At 38.6% G+C, this 17,834-nt stretch overlaps 5 protein-coding genes across 5 annotated transcripts; 1 reads left to right on the forward strand and 4 right to left on the reverse strand.

Moving 5' to 3' along the window:
- Positions 1-833: 833 nt before the first annotated feature.
- Positions 834-4,465, reverse strand: GCK72_006957 (uncharacterized protein; the record flags this gene model as incomplete). Its single annotated transcript, XM_053725907.1, has 10 exons — positions 834-983; positions 1,038-1,185; positions 1,261-1,399; positions 1,444-1,607; positions 1,657-1,784; positions 2,157-2,412; positions 2,455-3,047; positions 3,392-3,514; positions 3,979-4,361; positions 4,444-4,465. The coding sequence occupies 10 exons, from the start codon at positions 4,463-4,465 to the stop codon at positions 834-836; spliced, it is 2,106 nt and encodes a 701-aa protein (XP_053590101.1).
- Positions 4,466-4,543: 78 nt separating this feature from the next.
- Positions 4,544-6,116, forward strand: GCK72_006958 (uncharacterized protein; the record flags this gene model as incomplete). The annotated part of the gene is made up of 3 exons (XM_053725908.1): positions 4,544-4,639; positions 5,105-5,503; positions 6,063-6,116. The coding sequence occupies 3 exons, from the start codon at positions 4,544-4,546 to the stop codon at positions 6,114-6,116; spliced, it is 549 nt and encodes a 182-aa protein (XP_053590102.1).
- A 49-nt stretch (positions 6,117-6,165) lies between these two features.
- Positions 6,166-6,504, reverse strand: GCK72_006959 (uncharacterized protein; the record flags this gene model as incomplete). The annotated part of the gene is made up of 1 exon (XM_053725909.1): positions 6,166-6,504. One exon carries the CDS (start codon positions 6,502-6,504, stop codon positions 6,166-6,168), a length of 339 nt encoding a protein of 112 aa, XP_053590103.1.
- Positions 6,505-9,048: 2,544 nt separating this feature from the next.
- GCK72_006960 (uncharacterized protein) lies at positions 9,049-10,525 on the reverse strand (the record flags this gene model as incomplete). Its single annotated transcript, XM_003110196.2, has 5 exons — positions 9,049-9,166; positions 9,940-10,040; positions 10,089-10,199; positions 10,248-10,370; positions 10,454-10,525. 5 exons carry the CDS (start codon positions 10,523-10,525, stop codon positions 9,049-9,051), a joined length of 525 nt encoding a protein of 174 aa, XP_003110244.2.
- Positions 10,526-10,973: 448 nt separating this feature from the next.
- On the reverse strand, positions 10,974-13,757 carry GCK72_006961 (uncharacterized protein; the record flags this gene model as incomplete). The annotated part of the gene is made up of 9 exons (XM_003110141.2): positions 10,974-11,092; positions 11,145-11,317; positions 11,371-11,877; positions 12,322-12,450; positions 12,494-12,581; positions 12,632-12,787; positions 12,934-13,070; positions 13,493-13,616; positions 13,667-13,757. 9 exons carry the CDS (start codon positions 13,755-13,757, stop codon positions 10,974-10,976), a joined length of 1,524 nt encoding a protein of 507 aa, XP_003110189.2.
- Positions 13,758-17,834: the final 4,077 nt, after the last annotated feature.

Consider the following 17,834-nt stretch of genomic DNA (forward strand, 5'->3'; position numbering starts at 1 on the left):
TCTGCAGAAGAGCTTCTCGAATTTCTTCGGTGATATCTGCAGTCTTTCGCCCCGCCCATTTTTTGAGCTGATTCGCTCTTTTGTCGAAACCGATTACAAAGAGAGTTTGGAGGAGAGTGAAGAATACAAATCCGGTGATAAATCCAAACCAAAGATCGATAGCCTGGAATTTAAAAATGAAAGATTTGTCTATAGATCGCGATCACCTTCAAGTAAGAAACACTCGGAAGATGTTCTCTAGCTCCAGCAGATTCTGTAGACAACGTCAGAAGTACAGTAATAGCGACTCCGATTCGACCTTCCATGAATTCTTCGGGCAGCCAGACACCAACCCAAGAGAACATCAAAGCGAGACTAGTGGGAATGTAGGTCTGTGCAATATGGAATCCAACGTCTCTCTTCAATCGAAAAACTGCTCGAAGGCAAGAGAAGGCTCCAGATTTTCGCTCGTTGGCACATGTTGTTGTCTCATATCTATCGATGTAGAGCTCCGGGAGTTTTACGTCGGGATTCTTGTCAATGGCGTCCTTCCGGCGGGTGAACCACTCGAAACGGACGGTTTCAACGGGGTAGGCGACTGGAAAACATGATATTTTCCCAATTTTGAAACTATAACAACTCACATGACTTAATCAACAAATCACAGGTCTGCTTATCATGTGGATACTTGCACAGGATCAAATTACAGGATGGCTTGATTTTTACTCTGAAATCCACAAAAATTACAAATAATTATATATTCCACGTCTCAAACCCCTAACCTCGTTTCATATAAAACCAATCCATCCGGAAAAATTCTCATCAAAAAGTTCAAAAATGTGACTTCATGAAATTCAGCCTCTTTTGCATTTGCAAAAAAACGGGTCGGGTCTCCATATCTTTTCCAAAATATCTTCCTCTTTTACCAATATTGGTTTATCATAGGGGTTCACCAGCCGCGCATCTCGCCAAGACATCATTAAGTAGATATCCATGTCGTAGTCCTGAAAAAAAGTAGAGTGAGGACATCTGGACAGACAGACAGACAAATAAGTTACCATAGTACTTGTCTGAAAATTACTCATCGATTCTATATAGATTCCAAAGCGAACGACCACGGCGGATCCTTGGAAAACGATCGGAGCGGAGAAAGGGTCATACTGATTTTTGTTGAGCACGGGTAGGATAAAACTTCCACCGAGATTTCTGAAATTATCTAAGCGTTTTGAGGGACGTTCGAGTTTTTAAAGGACATCTAAACTGGACTAGAGCCCAGCTTACTTTGTAGATCCATTAGTTCTCGAAAGGATCTCATCAACCTCTGTGTCATTTCTGAGTTTATCCGCGAGACTTGTCAAATTGACACCTGCTAGCTCAAGGGCGCTGATATTGACACCAATGGGACCCTCGATTTCGATTCCTGAAAAAAAGTGTACCCAAATGTCCGGATGTCCGTCCACCTACCCTCAAAACTGCTACTATTAAACTCATCAATAGCCTTTGGCACATATTCCGAACATATCCCCGGCAACCATAATCCGACATTTTCAAATCTTTGGAATGCAGTGGTGTCCACTTCCAACCCCAATGCAGCAACTGCTTCAGGGGAGGAAATAAGGAGAGTCGGACTAAAGATAGGGGGGATTAAATTTCAGAATTTTGAAGGTAGAGTGTTACTTGATAATATCGGATGCGTCAATCTCTATCCAGGCTCTCACATCTGTGGAATTCCCGTCTAGAAGATGACTCCGCTCCTCGATTATAGCTACAGTAGTCTCACCGTCGGTAGTTTTGATGACTTGACGCTGAAAAACTTCTCTCCCGCCAAAAATAAACCAATTTATTCATCTTTTTATCGAAAATGTAAACATTTTTTATGATTTTTCAGAATTTCTTCTATCAACGTACCACTGAAAACAGACGAAACTAACATTTTTGGATTCAGCAGAACAAGAGCTTTCAGAAAAGTACCCACACGTCTAGGTTTGGAGCAGTTTTGGTCTCACCACGAAAACTACAGTAACCCGCGTAAATCGTGTCGAGACCCAAATTTCGTCAAATCATAGCTTGTGGGTACTTTTCTGAAAGCTCTCGGCTCGCTGATTCTGAAAATAACGGTTTTGAAATTTGACTTTTTCTTTTCGGACCTTGACAAATATGCTAATAACTCGACCTACCACATTCAACCAATCATCCTCATTTTCATCACTCTCCTGATGAATATCCACTACATTCTCTTCCTTCTTCTCTTCCTCCTCATCAGAAGCCTCTCTCTTCCTTCTTCTTCTTCTCACTTTAGTCTTCAGAATCACGTGACGTCTTCTTTTTCTGGCAGATGCCATATGAATACCGGGGAATGATGAGGAGTCTAGGTCATCCTCTCCTATCTCGTTCCCATCGAAAACTACTTGGTGACGGACTTTGAAACGTTTTCTATAAAAAATTGCACGTGATAGTCTCCCAGGGGGAACTCACTCCATATCCTTATAATCCCAAACATCATCGTCGTACACCTCGATTTCAGAAGACGCCTCGGTTGTCGTCGCCTCTGTCGTAGTGGTCGACGACGTCGTGGTTGTAGACGTCATGTCTTCTGGAGGAACGCCAGAAGAAAATTCTTTTGTCTCGTGTTCCTCGTCAAGAATTTCATAGTCTAAATCTTGATGTCGATTTGGATGGGAAGTTGTGGCGGAGGAAACCGATTCAGATTCTGATGTCATGGAGTCGTGAGATTCTGCTGAAGGCTGCTCGGTCACTGGCTCCTGAGGATTCTGATGATGTCGGTGATGATGATGATGATGATGGTGATGATGGCGAGGCACTGGAGTAGCCTCTGGAGCCGAGGAGCTTGGCAACAGCTCAATTGTATCCGTGGAGTCTTCCATCGTAACCGCCTTCAACTCCTTCTCAGCTGCCATCGTGGTATTCGGAATCTCAGAATCCGTATCCGTGGCATTACTTCCACCTCTTTTGAGTGCTGGCTGACTCCCATCCGTTACATTTTGAATGAGCTCATTCAATTTCAAAGCGAGTTGGGACAACGTGCTTTCATCGGGATTCAATTGCTCCTGGAAGTTCAAAAATCTCGCGATGAGGAACCCTAGAAATCTTCCAGAAAGTAAGAATAGTCTCTTAAGGTACCTTAAACCTAACAAAGCTTTCAGAACCTAAGCCTAAGGGCCCAAAACTTTGAAAATTAGGAACCTCTAAGGGTACCGTAAGCCTAAGTCTAAGAGCCCAAAACTTCAAAATCAGATATCTCTAACAATAAGGGCACAAAATTTCAGAATCTTAAACCTCTCATGGTACCGTAAGCATTCTGATTGATAGCCTATACCTCAACTTTTCCACCTTTGGATTTTTGAAACCTTCTTCCCGGCGTTTCAGAAGATCGGAAATATGTTCGACCTACCTTAAACGGCTCACAAATTGGAGAAAACGAGTCCACACCTATCAGAGCCGCGTCTTCTCGAGTACGATACCAAAGAGTTCTCCCGTGATTACCACAGATTTCTCGATAAACCAGTCCGACCGCCTGTAGTAAAAAATGTGGGATTTTGCACATCTGGATACAGTACCGCTCAAAAAGTTATGGCAATTGTTAGTGGATAATGACAAACTTTGACAGTGTATTTCGTTGTCACCTGATTGCCGGACAAATTTCATTTTGTATGGGTTAAACAGAGCGAAAATAGCACATAATTTTTGTAGTTGACCATTTTTTGTAGGGACACTACCATGAAAGTTACAGGTAATGAAAGTCATTTGTCCTGAAATCGACTAGTTGAAATTGTGGAGCTTTTCACTTTGACAACCAATAACTTTCCTGATAGTGTCCCTACAAAAAAATGATCAACTACAAAAATTATGTGCTATTTTTGCTCTTTTTAACCCATACAAAATTGAGCTTATCGGACAATCAAGTGACACCGAAATACACTGTCAAAGTTGACAACCTTTTGAGGGGTACTGTAGGACGTTTGGATCTCTGGATCTCACCTTATAAGCCACCAGCAACTCCGGATTCAGCCCCAACGCTTTCAACCGACTCTTAGAATTCACGAGTTCCGTCTGCTTCAGAAGATCCTCCATCTCTTTCAACTCCTTTCCAAAGTCCTCGACTTCCTCAGTTTCATTCATCGAACCCGACACATTCTTGTCCTTTGTCTCCTTTGCCTCCGCACTCAAATTCCAATACTTTTGCCACGTGGCACACTCCTCTATCTCATGGATAGAAAGATTGTAATCTAGTGCTTTGTAACTTGTATCAATCCACAAAACAGTTCGATTCGTGGCCTCGTCTAAGGCATCCGCATGCTCTTCCTCGACAATTTTCGTGAGATTTTCAAGGTCGAACACTCCTTCCAGAAGCTTTTTGACTACTGAAACAAAAAACTAAAGTCTTCACAAATGAAACATTTCGCAATTCTTATTCATCGAATTCTTCTCTGCGTCACATCAGACAGATAGATTTCTCATTTCCCATTTTATCAGTCTTTGACCCCCCCCCCCCTTATCAGGTGTATATAACATGACACAATTCTGACTAGACTTGCATCAAAAAATGTTGCTACCTATTCTCTTCTTCTTACTTATTGGTGAAGTTGTTTCGAAAAGTTGCATAGACTCGAATAGACCCAAAGTTATCAAGTGTCTAGAGGTAAGTCTGTCCCACTGTATTATCGGAATAAAAAAGTTCCGACATTTTTTACCGACGCGCAAGAGTCGCGGTACTGGTAGATCAGAAACGCCCACTCATCATAAACATTTCTTCTGCAAAATCAGGGCACGGTTTCATTGAATTCGCGGGTGAAGTTTTGTTTAAAAATACCACTTTTTAAATAAAATTTGACCTATTTCCTTTAAAATTTGATCTTTTTTCCTCAAACTTCATGGTGGAAATGAAATTTTAAGGGAAATAGGTCAAATTTTTAAAAAAAAGTGGTATTTTTAAACAAAACTTCACCCGCGAATTCAATGAAACCGTGCCCTGATTTTGCAGAAGAAATGTTTATGATGAGTGGGCGTTTCTGATCTACCAGTACCGCGACTCTTGCGCGTCGGTAAAAAATGTCGGAACTTTTTTATTCCGATAATATGTTTATCCGGATGTCCTTGATTTCAGACCTTCCAAAAAGTAGCAGAAGCAGCTGGAGACTATGACCTTACCAACGCTACAACCACTAAATCCACCAATGAAGTGTGCGGGAAATTCAAAAGATGTTCTCCGGCATTCGCATGTGAAACCGAACAAAAAATAGTTTACGCTTTGAACATGACTCTCCTATTCTGCGATGCCGCCGGATTCTTTACAAATGAATTCCTGCCATGTCAGATTAAATTAGACTCTAAGACTACAGAATGTTCGAGAGCTTGGAATCCATTTCCAGCTCAGATTGAGGATAAGAAGAAGATGGCTGAGATTCAGAAGGAGGCTTGCAACAACTATTTTGGGAAGGATAACTGTATGAGAGAAGAAATTATTCGAGTGTGTGGAGCCAAGCAATGGAATGGGTTTAGGAAGGTGAGTGACATACAGTACCGTGCAGTAAGACATACAAATTGACATTTTTCAGTTGAAAATGACCAACTTTAACAGCGTATTTCGGTGTCACCTGATTGTCCGCCAAGCTCAATTTTATATGAGTTGGACAGAGCAAAAATATCACATTGGTTTTGTAGTTGACCACTTTTTTGTAGGCACCATCCATAGAGAGTTATGGTAATTTTAAGGGAGCATCTCAAAAATCACTATTTTGCACTGAAATGGGACGATTTGAGGGAGCAATTACTTTGTCGATATCTAACTCTCTCGTTCAAAAAAGTTGACCACTACAAAAATGAAGTTCTACCTTTTATCTGTATGGCTTATGCCTAATTTACTTTGTTGGGACAATCAGGGATACCATAACGTCTTCTCAAAGCTGGGCATTTTCCACTTACATAAAACAGCCAAAGTTGATAACATTTCGAGTGGTACTGTAGATTTTTTTTCGAATTAAAGTCTTTTCAATAGTGAAATATCGTGGTTGTACCGGTATGATACAAAAAGGAAAAGTTCCCGAAATATCATCAATTTTCAGCACCATCTGGCCCTCAACACCATCATTGGAGCTTGCCACTTCAAAGACGAATAGCTTACAATCATTATTAAAAATTTCAATTGTGTGATTCCATTTCAATAAATTAACTTTTCAAATTTACAACAAAAAACTCACACTCTTCAGTCGACTGAGTTGTCGCCTCTTCTTCCACTTCCTTCTTTTTTGATGCTTCCGTTGATGTCGAGGGGGGCTCTACCGTACTCGATCCACCCCCTCCACCTCCCAATACTATCTTCGGTTTCTCATCGTCTTCTGACTCATCTGGAATCGCTTCTCCAGGTGCTGACTTATAATCAAAGTGTCGTTCATCAGCTTTCTTGTCTTCGAACGCTCGACTCGATTGACCGGCTCTTCGTCGTGAGTCGAGGCACGTCAGAAGACATAAAAAGAGGAGAATGTGGAAGATGTTATGACGTGGCATTTTGGGTGGACCTGGGCATCTGAAGTGAGCAAGAAATTAGAAAAAAGGTTTGCGGGAAAGTTTAGAAATTAAGAGATTCAAGGATGTCAAGAATTCAAAATGGTTTGAGATTTCGGAAATTTATACTAGGTTATGGATAACTTTAAATTTTGTGATTTTCTTGGTGAAAATGAGGTTCTCCTAATTTGAAACTATAAAAAATGAGTTCAGCACGCTTGAAAACCCCTAAAAACTCTTCGAAATACCTGTTTTGAGCATTTTTGAAAATTCAGTGGTGGCCGAGTTTCTGGGTTGTTTTCAAGTAATTCTCAACTATTTGGAATTTTAGAATTTTTTAATTTAGAAAAAAAGGTTTCCTCTGTGAAATTGAGGTTTTTTGGGTTTGAAAGTGTAAAGCACACTTCTTATAACCGCGCTTTACCGAAACCGAAGAAAATTGTATGCAAAATTGAGAGACTCAGAAAAAAGATATATTTTTCAAGGGTATTTCGGTGGAGCGCAGTTGTAAGAACTGTGCCGAGCTAATTTGAAAATGTCAAAATAGCCTAAATTTGATACTTTTTTCTAAATTCTCAGACATTGAAAACAAAACCAGATAAAAAATAATGCTGATAGAGATTCAGAATGCGTGAAATCTTCTCCGTCTCTCTCATCGTCTCCGAATATTTTTCTGATTAATTTAATCGAATTAGAAGAGAGACCTCTCTCTCTTCTTTTCTTCCAACCAACTGTAGCTAGGGGATGAAAAAAGTGGAAGAAGATTGGAGGGGATGTGATAAGAAATAAAATACAAAACTGATCGTTATCTCATCTCTTTTGGGGTCGAAAAATGGTTTATTTGAGAGAAGGGGAGACGATTTGATTTATATTTTGGTGTCACAATGGGTTTATTATTTACGAATCGGTTTTGTGTTTTGATTCGGATTCAAATCTGAAAGCTATCAGATCACATGTTCTAGGCAAGTGGGGAGAGAACATTCTAACTGAATTAGGTGGTTTCGAAAAGTTACAGTTTTGTAATGTTCATGTCTGAGTTTGACAGTGTATTTCGGTGTCACCTGATTGTTAGATGAACTCAATTTTGTATGGGTTGGACAGAGCAAAAATAGCACATCATTTTTGTAGTTGACCATATTTTTGTAGGGACACTATCAGGAATGTTACAGGTTGTCAAAGTGAAAAGCTCCACAATTTCAACTAGTCGATTTCAGTGCGAAATGACTTTGATGACCTGTAACTTTCAAAATAGTGTCCCTACAAAAAGTTGTCAACTACAAAAATGAAGTTCCACTTCTAATCTGCACGACCCATCAAAATTTCACTTGGTGGGACAATCAGTATTGCCATGACACCCTCTCAAAATCGGACATTTTCAACTGAAAACGGTCAAACCCCCCTCTAACTCCGATAAACTTCTGCAGTAGAGCGGTCAACATTCACAATTAAGCTTTTCAGCTGTGAATAATCGTATTTTAATTAATTTTTAAATTATTTGAAAAATCAAAAATCTGACACAGTGAGGTTGTCTCAAAGTTGATAATTTCGGATTTTTTATCCGACTGTCACAGTTCAAATCAAGGTTAGTAAATATGAAATTAAAATAGAATAAATACGTCAATTAACTAATTATACAGCAATTTGAACAAAGTTTTGAACGAAAGTTTGAAGTTTTTGGAATTTTTTCCGAAAACGTCGAATTTTTTACTATAATATATTTCAGAATTCAATCAAAAGCTAGTTATACATCAGAAAGTTGAATTTTTTATGAGTAAAATATCTAAAAATTCTAAAAATTTGGTAAAACCCGGGCCCTGAAAATGTTCTAAATTGTTCTATTTTTAAAACTCAAAACCCCAGAAAACCAGATGAAAAAAGATCGATCAAACACGCAATCTCAACTTTACAAATGATTAAGGAAACCCAGGAAACATTCAAACTTTCCCTATCTCAACTTATCCCATAAACGTCCGCCAAACTGCTAATTCAAACATTTAAAAAACTGGTAAAGTACGAATCTCTGCTAATAGAAATTAGTGAAAACTGGAAGAGAAAATGAGAAAGAATACCAATTTGGTGGGCATAACCAGTCGCATTCTTCTAAATAAATTTCTAGTACATTGAGGTGAAAAAAAGGAGAAGCGAGAGACCAATTTGAGCGAGAGATTCAGAGAAAAACAGGTATGATTTTTTCGAAGTGAAAAAGAAGAAGACGTTGCAGGAAAAAGAGAAGACATCAGTGGTGATAATGATGATACGGGGGAGGGTTTAATTGATAAGAATTTCTCCTTTTTTGGAATGTTTTTGTTGATTTTTCGTTCTGATTCCGGTGTCGTCCAATTTCCGATGACGTGGACACTTGTCTCTGTTTTTTCTTTTTTCGGTGAAGAAACCTTACATAATTACAGCTACTAATCTGTTTCAAATGTCCTTGAAAACCTAAAATTTAGAACTTTTTGACATTAGAAAACATTTGAAGCGAGAAATAGTTTGATATAAATAAAATATACATATAAAAATGAAAATAATCACAAGAAAACGAATAAATTATGCCTTAGAAGAAGTTTTCAAATCAATTTTCTTCTGAAGCTCCAACACCTTCTCCGTAATCCTTCGGTTGATCATCGTTCGTTCGGAGATGAGTGTTTGGAAATCTCCGTAAGTTCTGAAAATGAAGAAACTGGAATTTTTTAAGAAAAAAAAGTGTAAAATTAGAAGTTTTTGAATTAAAATATTCGAAGGAATGCTAGTTTTTGAAGTTTATATCAGTTTCACCGCCCAAATTTACAGAAATTTTATCAACATATTCATTTTTCTGAATATTTCTCAAAACACGGTCTCCCATATTGCAAAAAAGAACTGCAAGAAACGGGAAGCCGATTTTTTCACGTTTTAATCCAATTCTTTCATTTTTTTGCACTGAAAATCCGGTATTTTCAGGTTTTCAGACGCCGCAATGGATGAAAAAGAGTTCCGTTCATCAGAATTCTGTAAAATTAAATTATCTATCGAATGAGCCAGAAAACGTGAATTTTGGTAAGAAATTGACTTTTTTGATACAGAAAAACTGATTTTCAGAAAAATGAGATTTTCAGTCATTTCAGTCAATATTTCATTTTCCAAAACATGTAACAGCTTTGAAGAATCCTCAAGAACTTTAGGTGCAATTTTTATCAAAAAAATTATACTCAATTTTCTGAAAATCTGCTTTTCTGTATCAAAAAAGTCAATTTCTGATCAAAATTCACATTTTTCGGCTCATTAGATAGAGAATTTAACTTTTCACAATTCTGATTGAAAGGACCGTTTTCATCCATTGCGAAGCCTGAAAACCTGAAAATACTGGATTTTCAGTGCAAAAAATGAAAGAATTGAACTAAAACGTGAAAAAATCGGATTCACGTTCCTTGCAGTTCTTTTTCGCTGTGCAAAACTCACTTCGCCCAATCTTCCAACGCCTTCTCATACTTCTCGATCTGGGCGTCGAGCTCTGGCTGCAACTCGGCCACCTTTCCGAAGAGCTCCGTGTCAAGGCAAGGCTGAAAATTAATAATTGCATGCAAGAAGCCGAAAAAAACCAAATTCACCTCCAGAGCCTCCGAAAAAGTCTTTATTCTTTCGGCTCTTTCATTGATTAAGTTCTCCGCGAACTTTATAGATTCTACTTTATCGACGAGTGAGCCGTATGGTCCGGCTGTCTGCAAGGATTTTTAATTAAATTAAATTAATTCAATTATAACGAATACCTCTGTGGCAATTTTATTGAGCTGCTCCAGCTTTTTGACTGGAATCGACATAAGGAGATTGGCCTTGCAGTCGTCGCGGAGCTTCGATTGGAGAGATTCGATTTGGGAGGGGATGGATTTTGTCTGAAATTTCACCTTTGTGAAGCTTTTGAAAAGGAGTTGACGAAAAAAACTGCAAAAAACTGATTCATTATCAAAAAACTCACCGTGATGAGGTCATCGATGCCGAGAATCTCCTCAATATCGGCGATTCGCTTCTCGATTTGATTGATGTCCATTTCTGAATAGTAAATTTACTTGAAAAATATGAAGAAAGTTATGAAATTCAGCGAAAATACAAGAGGAACAGCGAAAAGTAAAGAGCTTTTACAAACCCTGTAACAGCGAAATTTCGAAACTTTCGCTGATAAATAGCATATCAATTTGAAGATAAAGAGACGGTTAATAAGAATATAAACATTTTATTTCATGAAAAACCTTCTAATATGCTGAAAAACACGTCTGAAAACCTGAAAGTTAGTAATATTTCTGAAGAAAAAGTAAGTCCGCAAATGTCGTGACGGTGTGTCTCTGCGTACAATGCATTTTATTTTACGAACAATGCTGTTAATTCATTGAAAAAGTTTGTTTTGTTCGAAATCTGTACAAATTCTCCAAAAATAGGAAGAAAAATGCTGAAAAAAAAAGTTATAAATTATTTATTGTCAATATTATTAAAAGTTTTCCCTATAATTCGTCTCTATTCCTCTCAACCGAAGTGTGCTCTCTTTCCAGTTCATCTACGTCTTCATATCGTTCTAGAAGATTGAGCCGAGTAATTGGGAACTTGAAATCTTCGATAAAATCTGAAAAAAAGATAAACTTCAAAAATTAAATTTCAATACCGGTGTGACTAACCAGGGCAAATAGTCGGCTCCAAATTTCGCACCCATGTTCTTATACTGGAGAAAGTGTCATTTTCGATATCTCTTGAAAAAATACACCACCCTTTTTCTTGTCTCAAAATCACGACATAACTGGGTGTATTCACATTGAAAACACTCATGATATACAAGCCAAATAGGTCGAATCTGAAAAAAAAGCAAAATTAAAATGAAAAAATAATAAAATGTTTCATCTTTACCCGGTGACAGCGGCAAAATGAGCAGATCGAACTCCTGTTTGCTCTTGCGAAGCAGCCATTTTGAAAGCTGTTGCATTTTTGGTGTTCAGCGGGTCGAAATACACCACTAATGGCTTTGCTGTGCTAGTTGCGAACAGAAATTCACTAGCACACGTCATCGGATGACACCCAGGATGAACGCCGTCCTCCAGGTACTCCACCATTCGGTTCCAGTCGATATCCTTATGAAGTGTGAAGGCTTTCACATAGTCATCTTGAGGCTTCATGGTGATGAAAGCAGGATAGATGGACCATTTCTTAACCTCCTCGGAAATCAATGCTGTCAAATGATATTTTCCATAATTTTCCTTGGCAAACTTCACATAATTCTGCCAGATTTTAGACTTCTTCGTATGGATGAAAAGGATGGTTACGGTATCTCTCGGACGGTCGAATCCAGGAATGATACCACTACGGTACTGGGGAACGATTTCTTCTTTGAGAAGTTTTATTTCGGGTTGCTTGATTCTAGAAAAGAAGTGGGTTGGGCCATACTTGCAAACTGGGCCGAAACGGTCCGAAACGGGCCGGCCCGTAGCTCGCTTAAACCGCAATGTTATGAACTGAAAAATATACCAAAATGTTGATCTCGGCGAGATCTATGCCTGTGACCTGCTACGGGTCGGATGTCGGATCGTTAATGTGCCGCGGCCCGGGAAAAAGTACCTAAAAACGCAAAAATGGTCAAAAATGGTCAAAAAAGCCATTCTCGCCCGGCCCGCGGTACATTAACGATCCGACATTCGACCCGTAGCACGTCACAGACATAGATCTCGCCGAGATCTACATTTTGGTATATTTTTCAGTTCATAATAATGCGGTTTAAGCGAGCTACGGGCCGGCCCGTTTTGGCTCGGTTTGCAAGTATGGGCTGGCACACGGACACCAACAGACACACCGACAGACACTCACGTTAACATCCAATCATAGACATGATCCTTCTGAAAGTCTCCATCATAAACCAGTTGAATTTCATCGTCTCGGAAAACGTAGAGCACTGGAATATCGGTATTTTCAGTGGTCGGGCAGACAGTGTTCTCTCTGAAAGAGTTACTGTAGCCAGAGTATCACGATGCATACTAACTTCCCACAATCCACAATGTATCCCTTCTGATTACTACGTTTCAGTGAGTCGACAAACGTCATGATGGCTTCCCATTGCTCGAAGGATTCTGGAAATGGGTGACTGCCGCAAAGTACAGTAATCCGGTCAGGCACAAACCTTTCCTAGTCAACAACGCGAAGACATGCCGATTGCCACGTTGACCCCCTTCGTCAGAGATTTTCAGCCAATAGTCGAATTTAAAGGTGTCCACACTTTGCGCATTGATCTCGTAGTTTTCATAGGCGTGGTAGGATTTTTGGAATACGGAAGGGTCTGGAAAATAAGAATAACTTTCTGGGAAGGACAAGCACAGAAAAGTTGTCAACTACACAAATAAAGTCCGAGACTTGCTAAATCTGATGCTTATAGATTTGGAATAGTTGAACTGGATTACTGTAGGTACATTCAGTAAGACCTACCAAACACTGGAAGACTATCCAACGCAAGATTCGTGTACAGTTTGTCAGCGAATCTTTGGAAAAGTGAAACAAAGAAGCTGTCGAGATGATCCATTTCTGTTATCGTATCCTCCACAGTTGCAGACTTCCAACTTTCACTGAAACAAGAAGCTTGTGATTTCCAGATATCTACTGTCATCTGATTGTCCAACAAATTTTATTTTGTATGGGTTGGAATGAGCAAGAATAGCACATCATTTCTGTAGTTGATCATTTTTCGGTAGGGATACTATCTTGAAAGTTACAGGTTGCCAAAGTGAAAAGGTCCAAAATTTCGCTATTCAGGGAGAAATGGCTTTGATAACCTGTAACTTTCTTCATAGTGTCCCTACAAAAAAATGGTCAACCACAAAAATTATGTGCTATTTTTGCTCTGTCCAACCTATACAAAATAAAAATCGTCGGTCAATTAGGTGACACCGAAATACACTGTCAAAGTTGGCCATTTTCTACTGAAGAAAATCAAAGTTGATAACATTTTGTGCGGTACCGTATCTACCTATCCAAATATCTGAATTACCTAGAAATCTGAATCCTATCAACCTTATCATTCTGCTGCAAATAAACCAAATTACTCGTCCAGAATCTATTCGAATTCGCCACAAACTTTGTGAACCATTCCACTCTCTCTACTATCTTGTCATCTGAACTCAAATATTCCAACTTAGAAATTAAAAACCAAAACGATTCAAACTTTTCTCCCAATAATGATAAGTGACAGTTACGTGTTCTCCAATACTTGTTCCAACGAGTAAAAGTGTACAAAATATCAGTAAAATGTGCATATTGATTGAAGTGAAATGATCATTTGAGAGTGTCTATGCTTATCAAGAAGTTGGAGAGTGCTGCCGGAGCACTATCATCATTTTCAAATTGTTATGTATTTTCTGGAAAGTTCAGAAAATAATTTTTTTGAAATGAGGTTATTTCGGTGGACTACAGTAATCTTACTTCCATAGTGTTTCCGTATGCCCTTTCGTCAATTTTTATGTGTGTCGGTTTGTCCAGATGTCCTTTTTTTTCAAACTTGTCAAAGCCCGGCTCTGAAGGCCAGTTTACTTGGCGCCAAAGTTCAAAATTCAAATTTTTTCGAATTTTTTTCGCGAAAAAGTCAAATTTTCGACAATCATTCAGAATTAGGAGAAATTCTGAAAAATCATCAGAAACTTTCGATGAAAAATTGAAAAAAATTTCAAGAAAATTGGTTTATTTTTTGAAGACGGGCCTTCGGGCTATCTAGGGCTTGCCTTTGTTCTTTAGGAATTTTAATTTATTTTGGAGTGAACATTTCAAAATTTTGAACAAACAAGTCCACCTGAGCCGAAGAAATACTAAAGCCAGAAACGCGCCGAAGGCACGCCATCCCAATGGAATTCAATTTTTTCTCTAATTTTCAAAACTATTTTCATAATACTCCGACAAAAATTGGGAAAATTACGGTACCTTCGTGCAAAATGTTTTTTGAAAATTTTGAAAATCCCGCAATTTTTTCAATTTCCATCCAATTTTCACCATTTTTAGCGCAAAAATCCGCATTTTTCAACTTTTCTTCAACATTTTCAGGCCTGTCACTCAAAAAACCAAGTAAGACTGTGACGTTCTAGTTTGTGTTCCACATTGTGTTTGTACCCAACTCTCCCCAATGAACTGATAAGATAATTTGCCTTTTTCTGTGTCTCTTCCCATTATATTACTGTTTTTCGACTAACAATATTGATGAAATAAATGCGTTCCCATCTTGAAGAAACTGGATTATACACAACACCTCCAGAAGGAACAAGAAGACGTGGTGCAGGCGCCAACAAAAGTTTCCTTCTAGCTCAGTCAACATTTCAATTGTAAGTTCCGAAACCCAATGGCCTAACTTCACACTTCGGCCTCTCATCTTCCCTTCTTTATCCGTTTTTCCCTATTCTGCCCTTAATAATTCGGAGTGCCTCCGCCTCCTCCTTCTCCTCTGTGTTGGTCGATATATCCCCGCAAGCTGTGCCTGGTCGGCACACTCCTCCTTTTCTCTGTCTGCGTCTCTTCGCCGTCATCATATGTACCCGAACACTCTCTTACAGCATGTTCTATTCCGTCGCCTTTCTCTTCCATGCCTCCGCTTCTTTTGATTCTATCTTTGTGGAGAAGAAGGAGTCGATGCATCTTTTCGCCCAATTTTAGAGCCTCTTCTGGACTGACAAGGGACGACGTCCCCCATTTAATCCTCTTCTCATTTTATAGCTTTTTCGACGTTTTCGGACGTTTCGGACACATTTTCAAAGGAAGCTTTTTGTGTTTTTTTCCATGCTATGCTAATTTTCTTTTTCGCTGAATTCTTAATTTTCGGCCAGTAAAAGTCGACAATTTTGAAATAGGGTTATTTTTTCGAGAAAAATCGTTTATAAAACCTAAATAATATACTCGACCGTCCTAAATTGAATTTTTCACAGTAAAAAATCTGGAACAATCGAAAAAAAAACAGAATTCTGTGATATTTATCGTCGAAAATTTGGCGAACTGGCGAAAACAGTAGGAAAAAAATCACTTTTTGCTGGAAAAAATGAAAACTGGCAAGTTTTATTTTTGAGAAATCCCTGAACTTGGTGTTAACCGGTGTTTTTATTGAAATTAGAAGCAAAAAAGGTGAACATATACGGAAATTTGGTTTTTTAAATGATTAAAACACTGATTTTTGTCGGGATTTCACAAAATGTTGTTTTTTCCGTTTTTTTTAAATGAAAATTTGCGTTTTTTAAGCCGAATTTCGGAATTTTCAAAAATAAAAAGTCCACAATTCTCCTATTCTACAGTATGCGCGAAGGCGCATACAGAAATACTCTCCGTTGTGTCTCGCCACGATTGTTTGTTACTGTAATTATTTTAAAATGTTTTTTTTTTCAGTTTTAAACTCAAACTTGATCAAAAACAAGAATTTTCAAGCAAAACTGCCACAATTCTCACATTTTTTCCGATTTCGTCACAATTTTCGAAAATATTTTTTCATCAAAAATGTAACTTTCTTTGCAGGTTCGAGGAGATGGCGCTGCGAAAGGTGCGCAGCAACATCGATCGAATATTCGACAAATCCCTTACGGATCTCATTCGAGGCATAAGGAATAACAAAGATAATGAGGTATGTGAATTATTTTTTAATTAGTGTTCCAAAATAAAACCAAATTTCAGTCCCGATACATTACCCAATGCATGGAGGAGATCAAGCAAGAACTCCGACAAGATTCCATATATGTCAAGGCGAATGCCATCGAGAAACTCGCTTATGTAAGTCACTAATTGCGCTCTATTCAAGGAATTTTCAAAATTTAGCTCCAAATGTTGGGATACGACATTTCCTGGGCGTCGTTCAATGTGATAGAAGTGATGGCGTCGACAAAGTACACGGAGAAGAGGATAGGGTGAGAAATTACAGAAATTTGGCTGAAAATACTGTCGGAAACGATGAAACTTGAAGAATTTTCCGTTTTTGACCAGAAAATTTAAGAAAAAGTTCAAATTTTCACATTTTATTTACAGATATCTCGCCGCCGCTCAAAGTTTCCACGATGAGACCGATGTGTTGATGTTGACGACGAATTTGATAAGGAAAGATGTGAATAGGTGAGTAAGGCTTTCTAAATGAAGAAAATTGTTTTTTTTGTAAACGCATTTGACGCGATTCTTAAAATCTCAAAAACGCGTCAAAGCGCGCCAGACTTGAAACGTATTAGTTTTGTGAAGTCTGGCGCGCCTTTGACGCGTTTTTGAGTCTTAAGAAACGCGTCAGTGGAACGCCAGATTCAAAATCAATTTTTGTCTGGCGCGCCTTTGACGCGTTTCAGGCCAAAAGAAACGCGTCAGTGGAACGCCAGATTCAAAATCATTATTTTTGTCTGGCGCGCCTTTGACGCGTTTTCAGGTCAAAATAATCGCGTCAGAGGAACGCCAGATTCAAAATCATTATTTTTGTCTGGCGCGCCTTTGACGCGTTTTTGGGCCAAATGAATCGCGTCATAGGCACGCCAGACAAGAAACGCGAATCTCAGTCGAAAATTAGACTTTTTCGAGAAAAAATCAAAAAGTTTCAAAAATCGAAAACATTTGGAATTTGAACTTTGGCGCCAAGATTTTCATCCTGCTAGTTCTTGTCAAAAAACACGCTGAACTCCCGGTTCGTATCGTATATGTCGAGCATTTTCTCAAAAAACCTGTCAAAAACACAGAAATTAATGTTTTTCAAGTCAGCAAATCTTTGAAAAAACACTTTTTTTTTCAGCGCAAATATGTATGAAAGTGGCATCGCTCTCGGTGGTCTCTCCTGTTTCGTCACTCCTGATTTGGCTCGTGACCTCGCCGCCGACATCGTGAATCTTCTCGCCTGCTCTAGACCGTATACCCGAAAACGGGCGGTCCTTCTTCTCTATAAAGTCTTTTTGAAATACCCAGACGCTCTTCGTCCAACGTTTCCGCGGCTGAAAGAGAAGCTAGAGGATCCTGATCCAGGTGTACAGAGCTCGGCTGTCAATGTGATTTGCGAGTTGGCGAGGAAGAATCCGAAGAATTATTTGACGTTGGCGCCAGTGTTTTTCAAGTTGATGACGACGTCTTCGAATAATTGGATGCTAATTAAGATTATTAAATTGGTAGGAAACGAAAATTGATTAAAAACAGGGTGCTCAACCGATACTTCAAAACCGATCAAAATCGGTAAAAATATTCGGCGGTTTTAACAAAAATTAATAGGTTTTTTCCGATTTTTATGAAAATAAAAACCGATTTCTTTTGGTTTTCACCGATGGAGAAACCGTTTTTTCTGCGATTTTTTTTCCGATTTTTAACAGTTTTTTTCTTGAAAAAAACGTGACAAACCGCCGTTAAGTTTA

Source organism: Caenorhabditis remanei, chromosome II (assembly GCF_010183535.1).
Source record: "Caenorhabditis remanei strain PX506 chromosome II, whole genome shotgun sequence".
NCBI classification, from domain to species: Eukaryota; Metazoa; Nematoda; class Chromadorea; order Rhabditida; family Rhabditidae; genus Caenorhabditis; species Caenorhabditis remanei.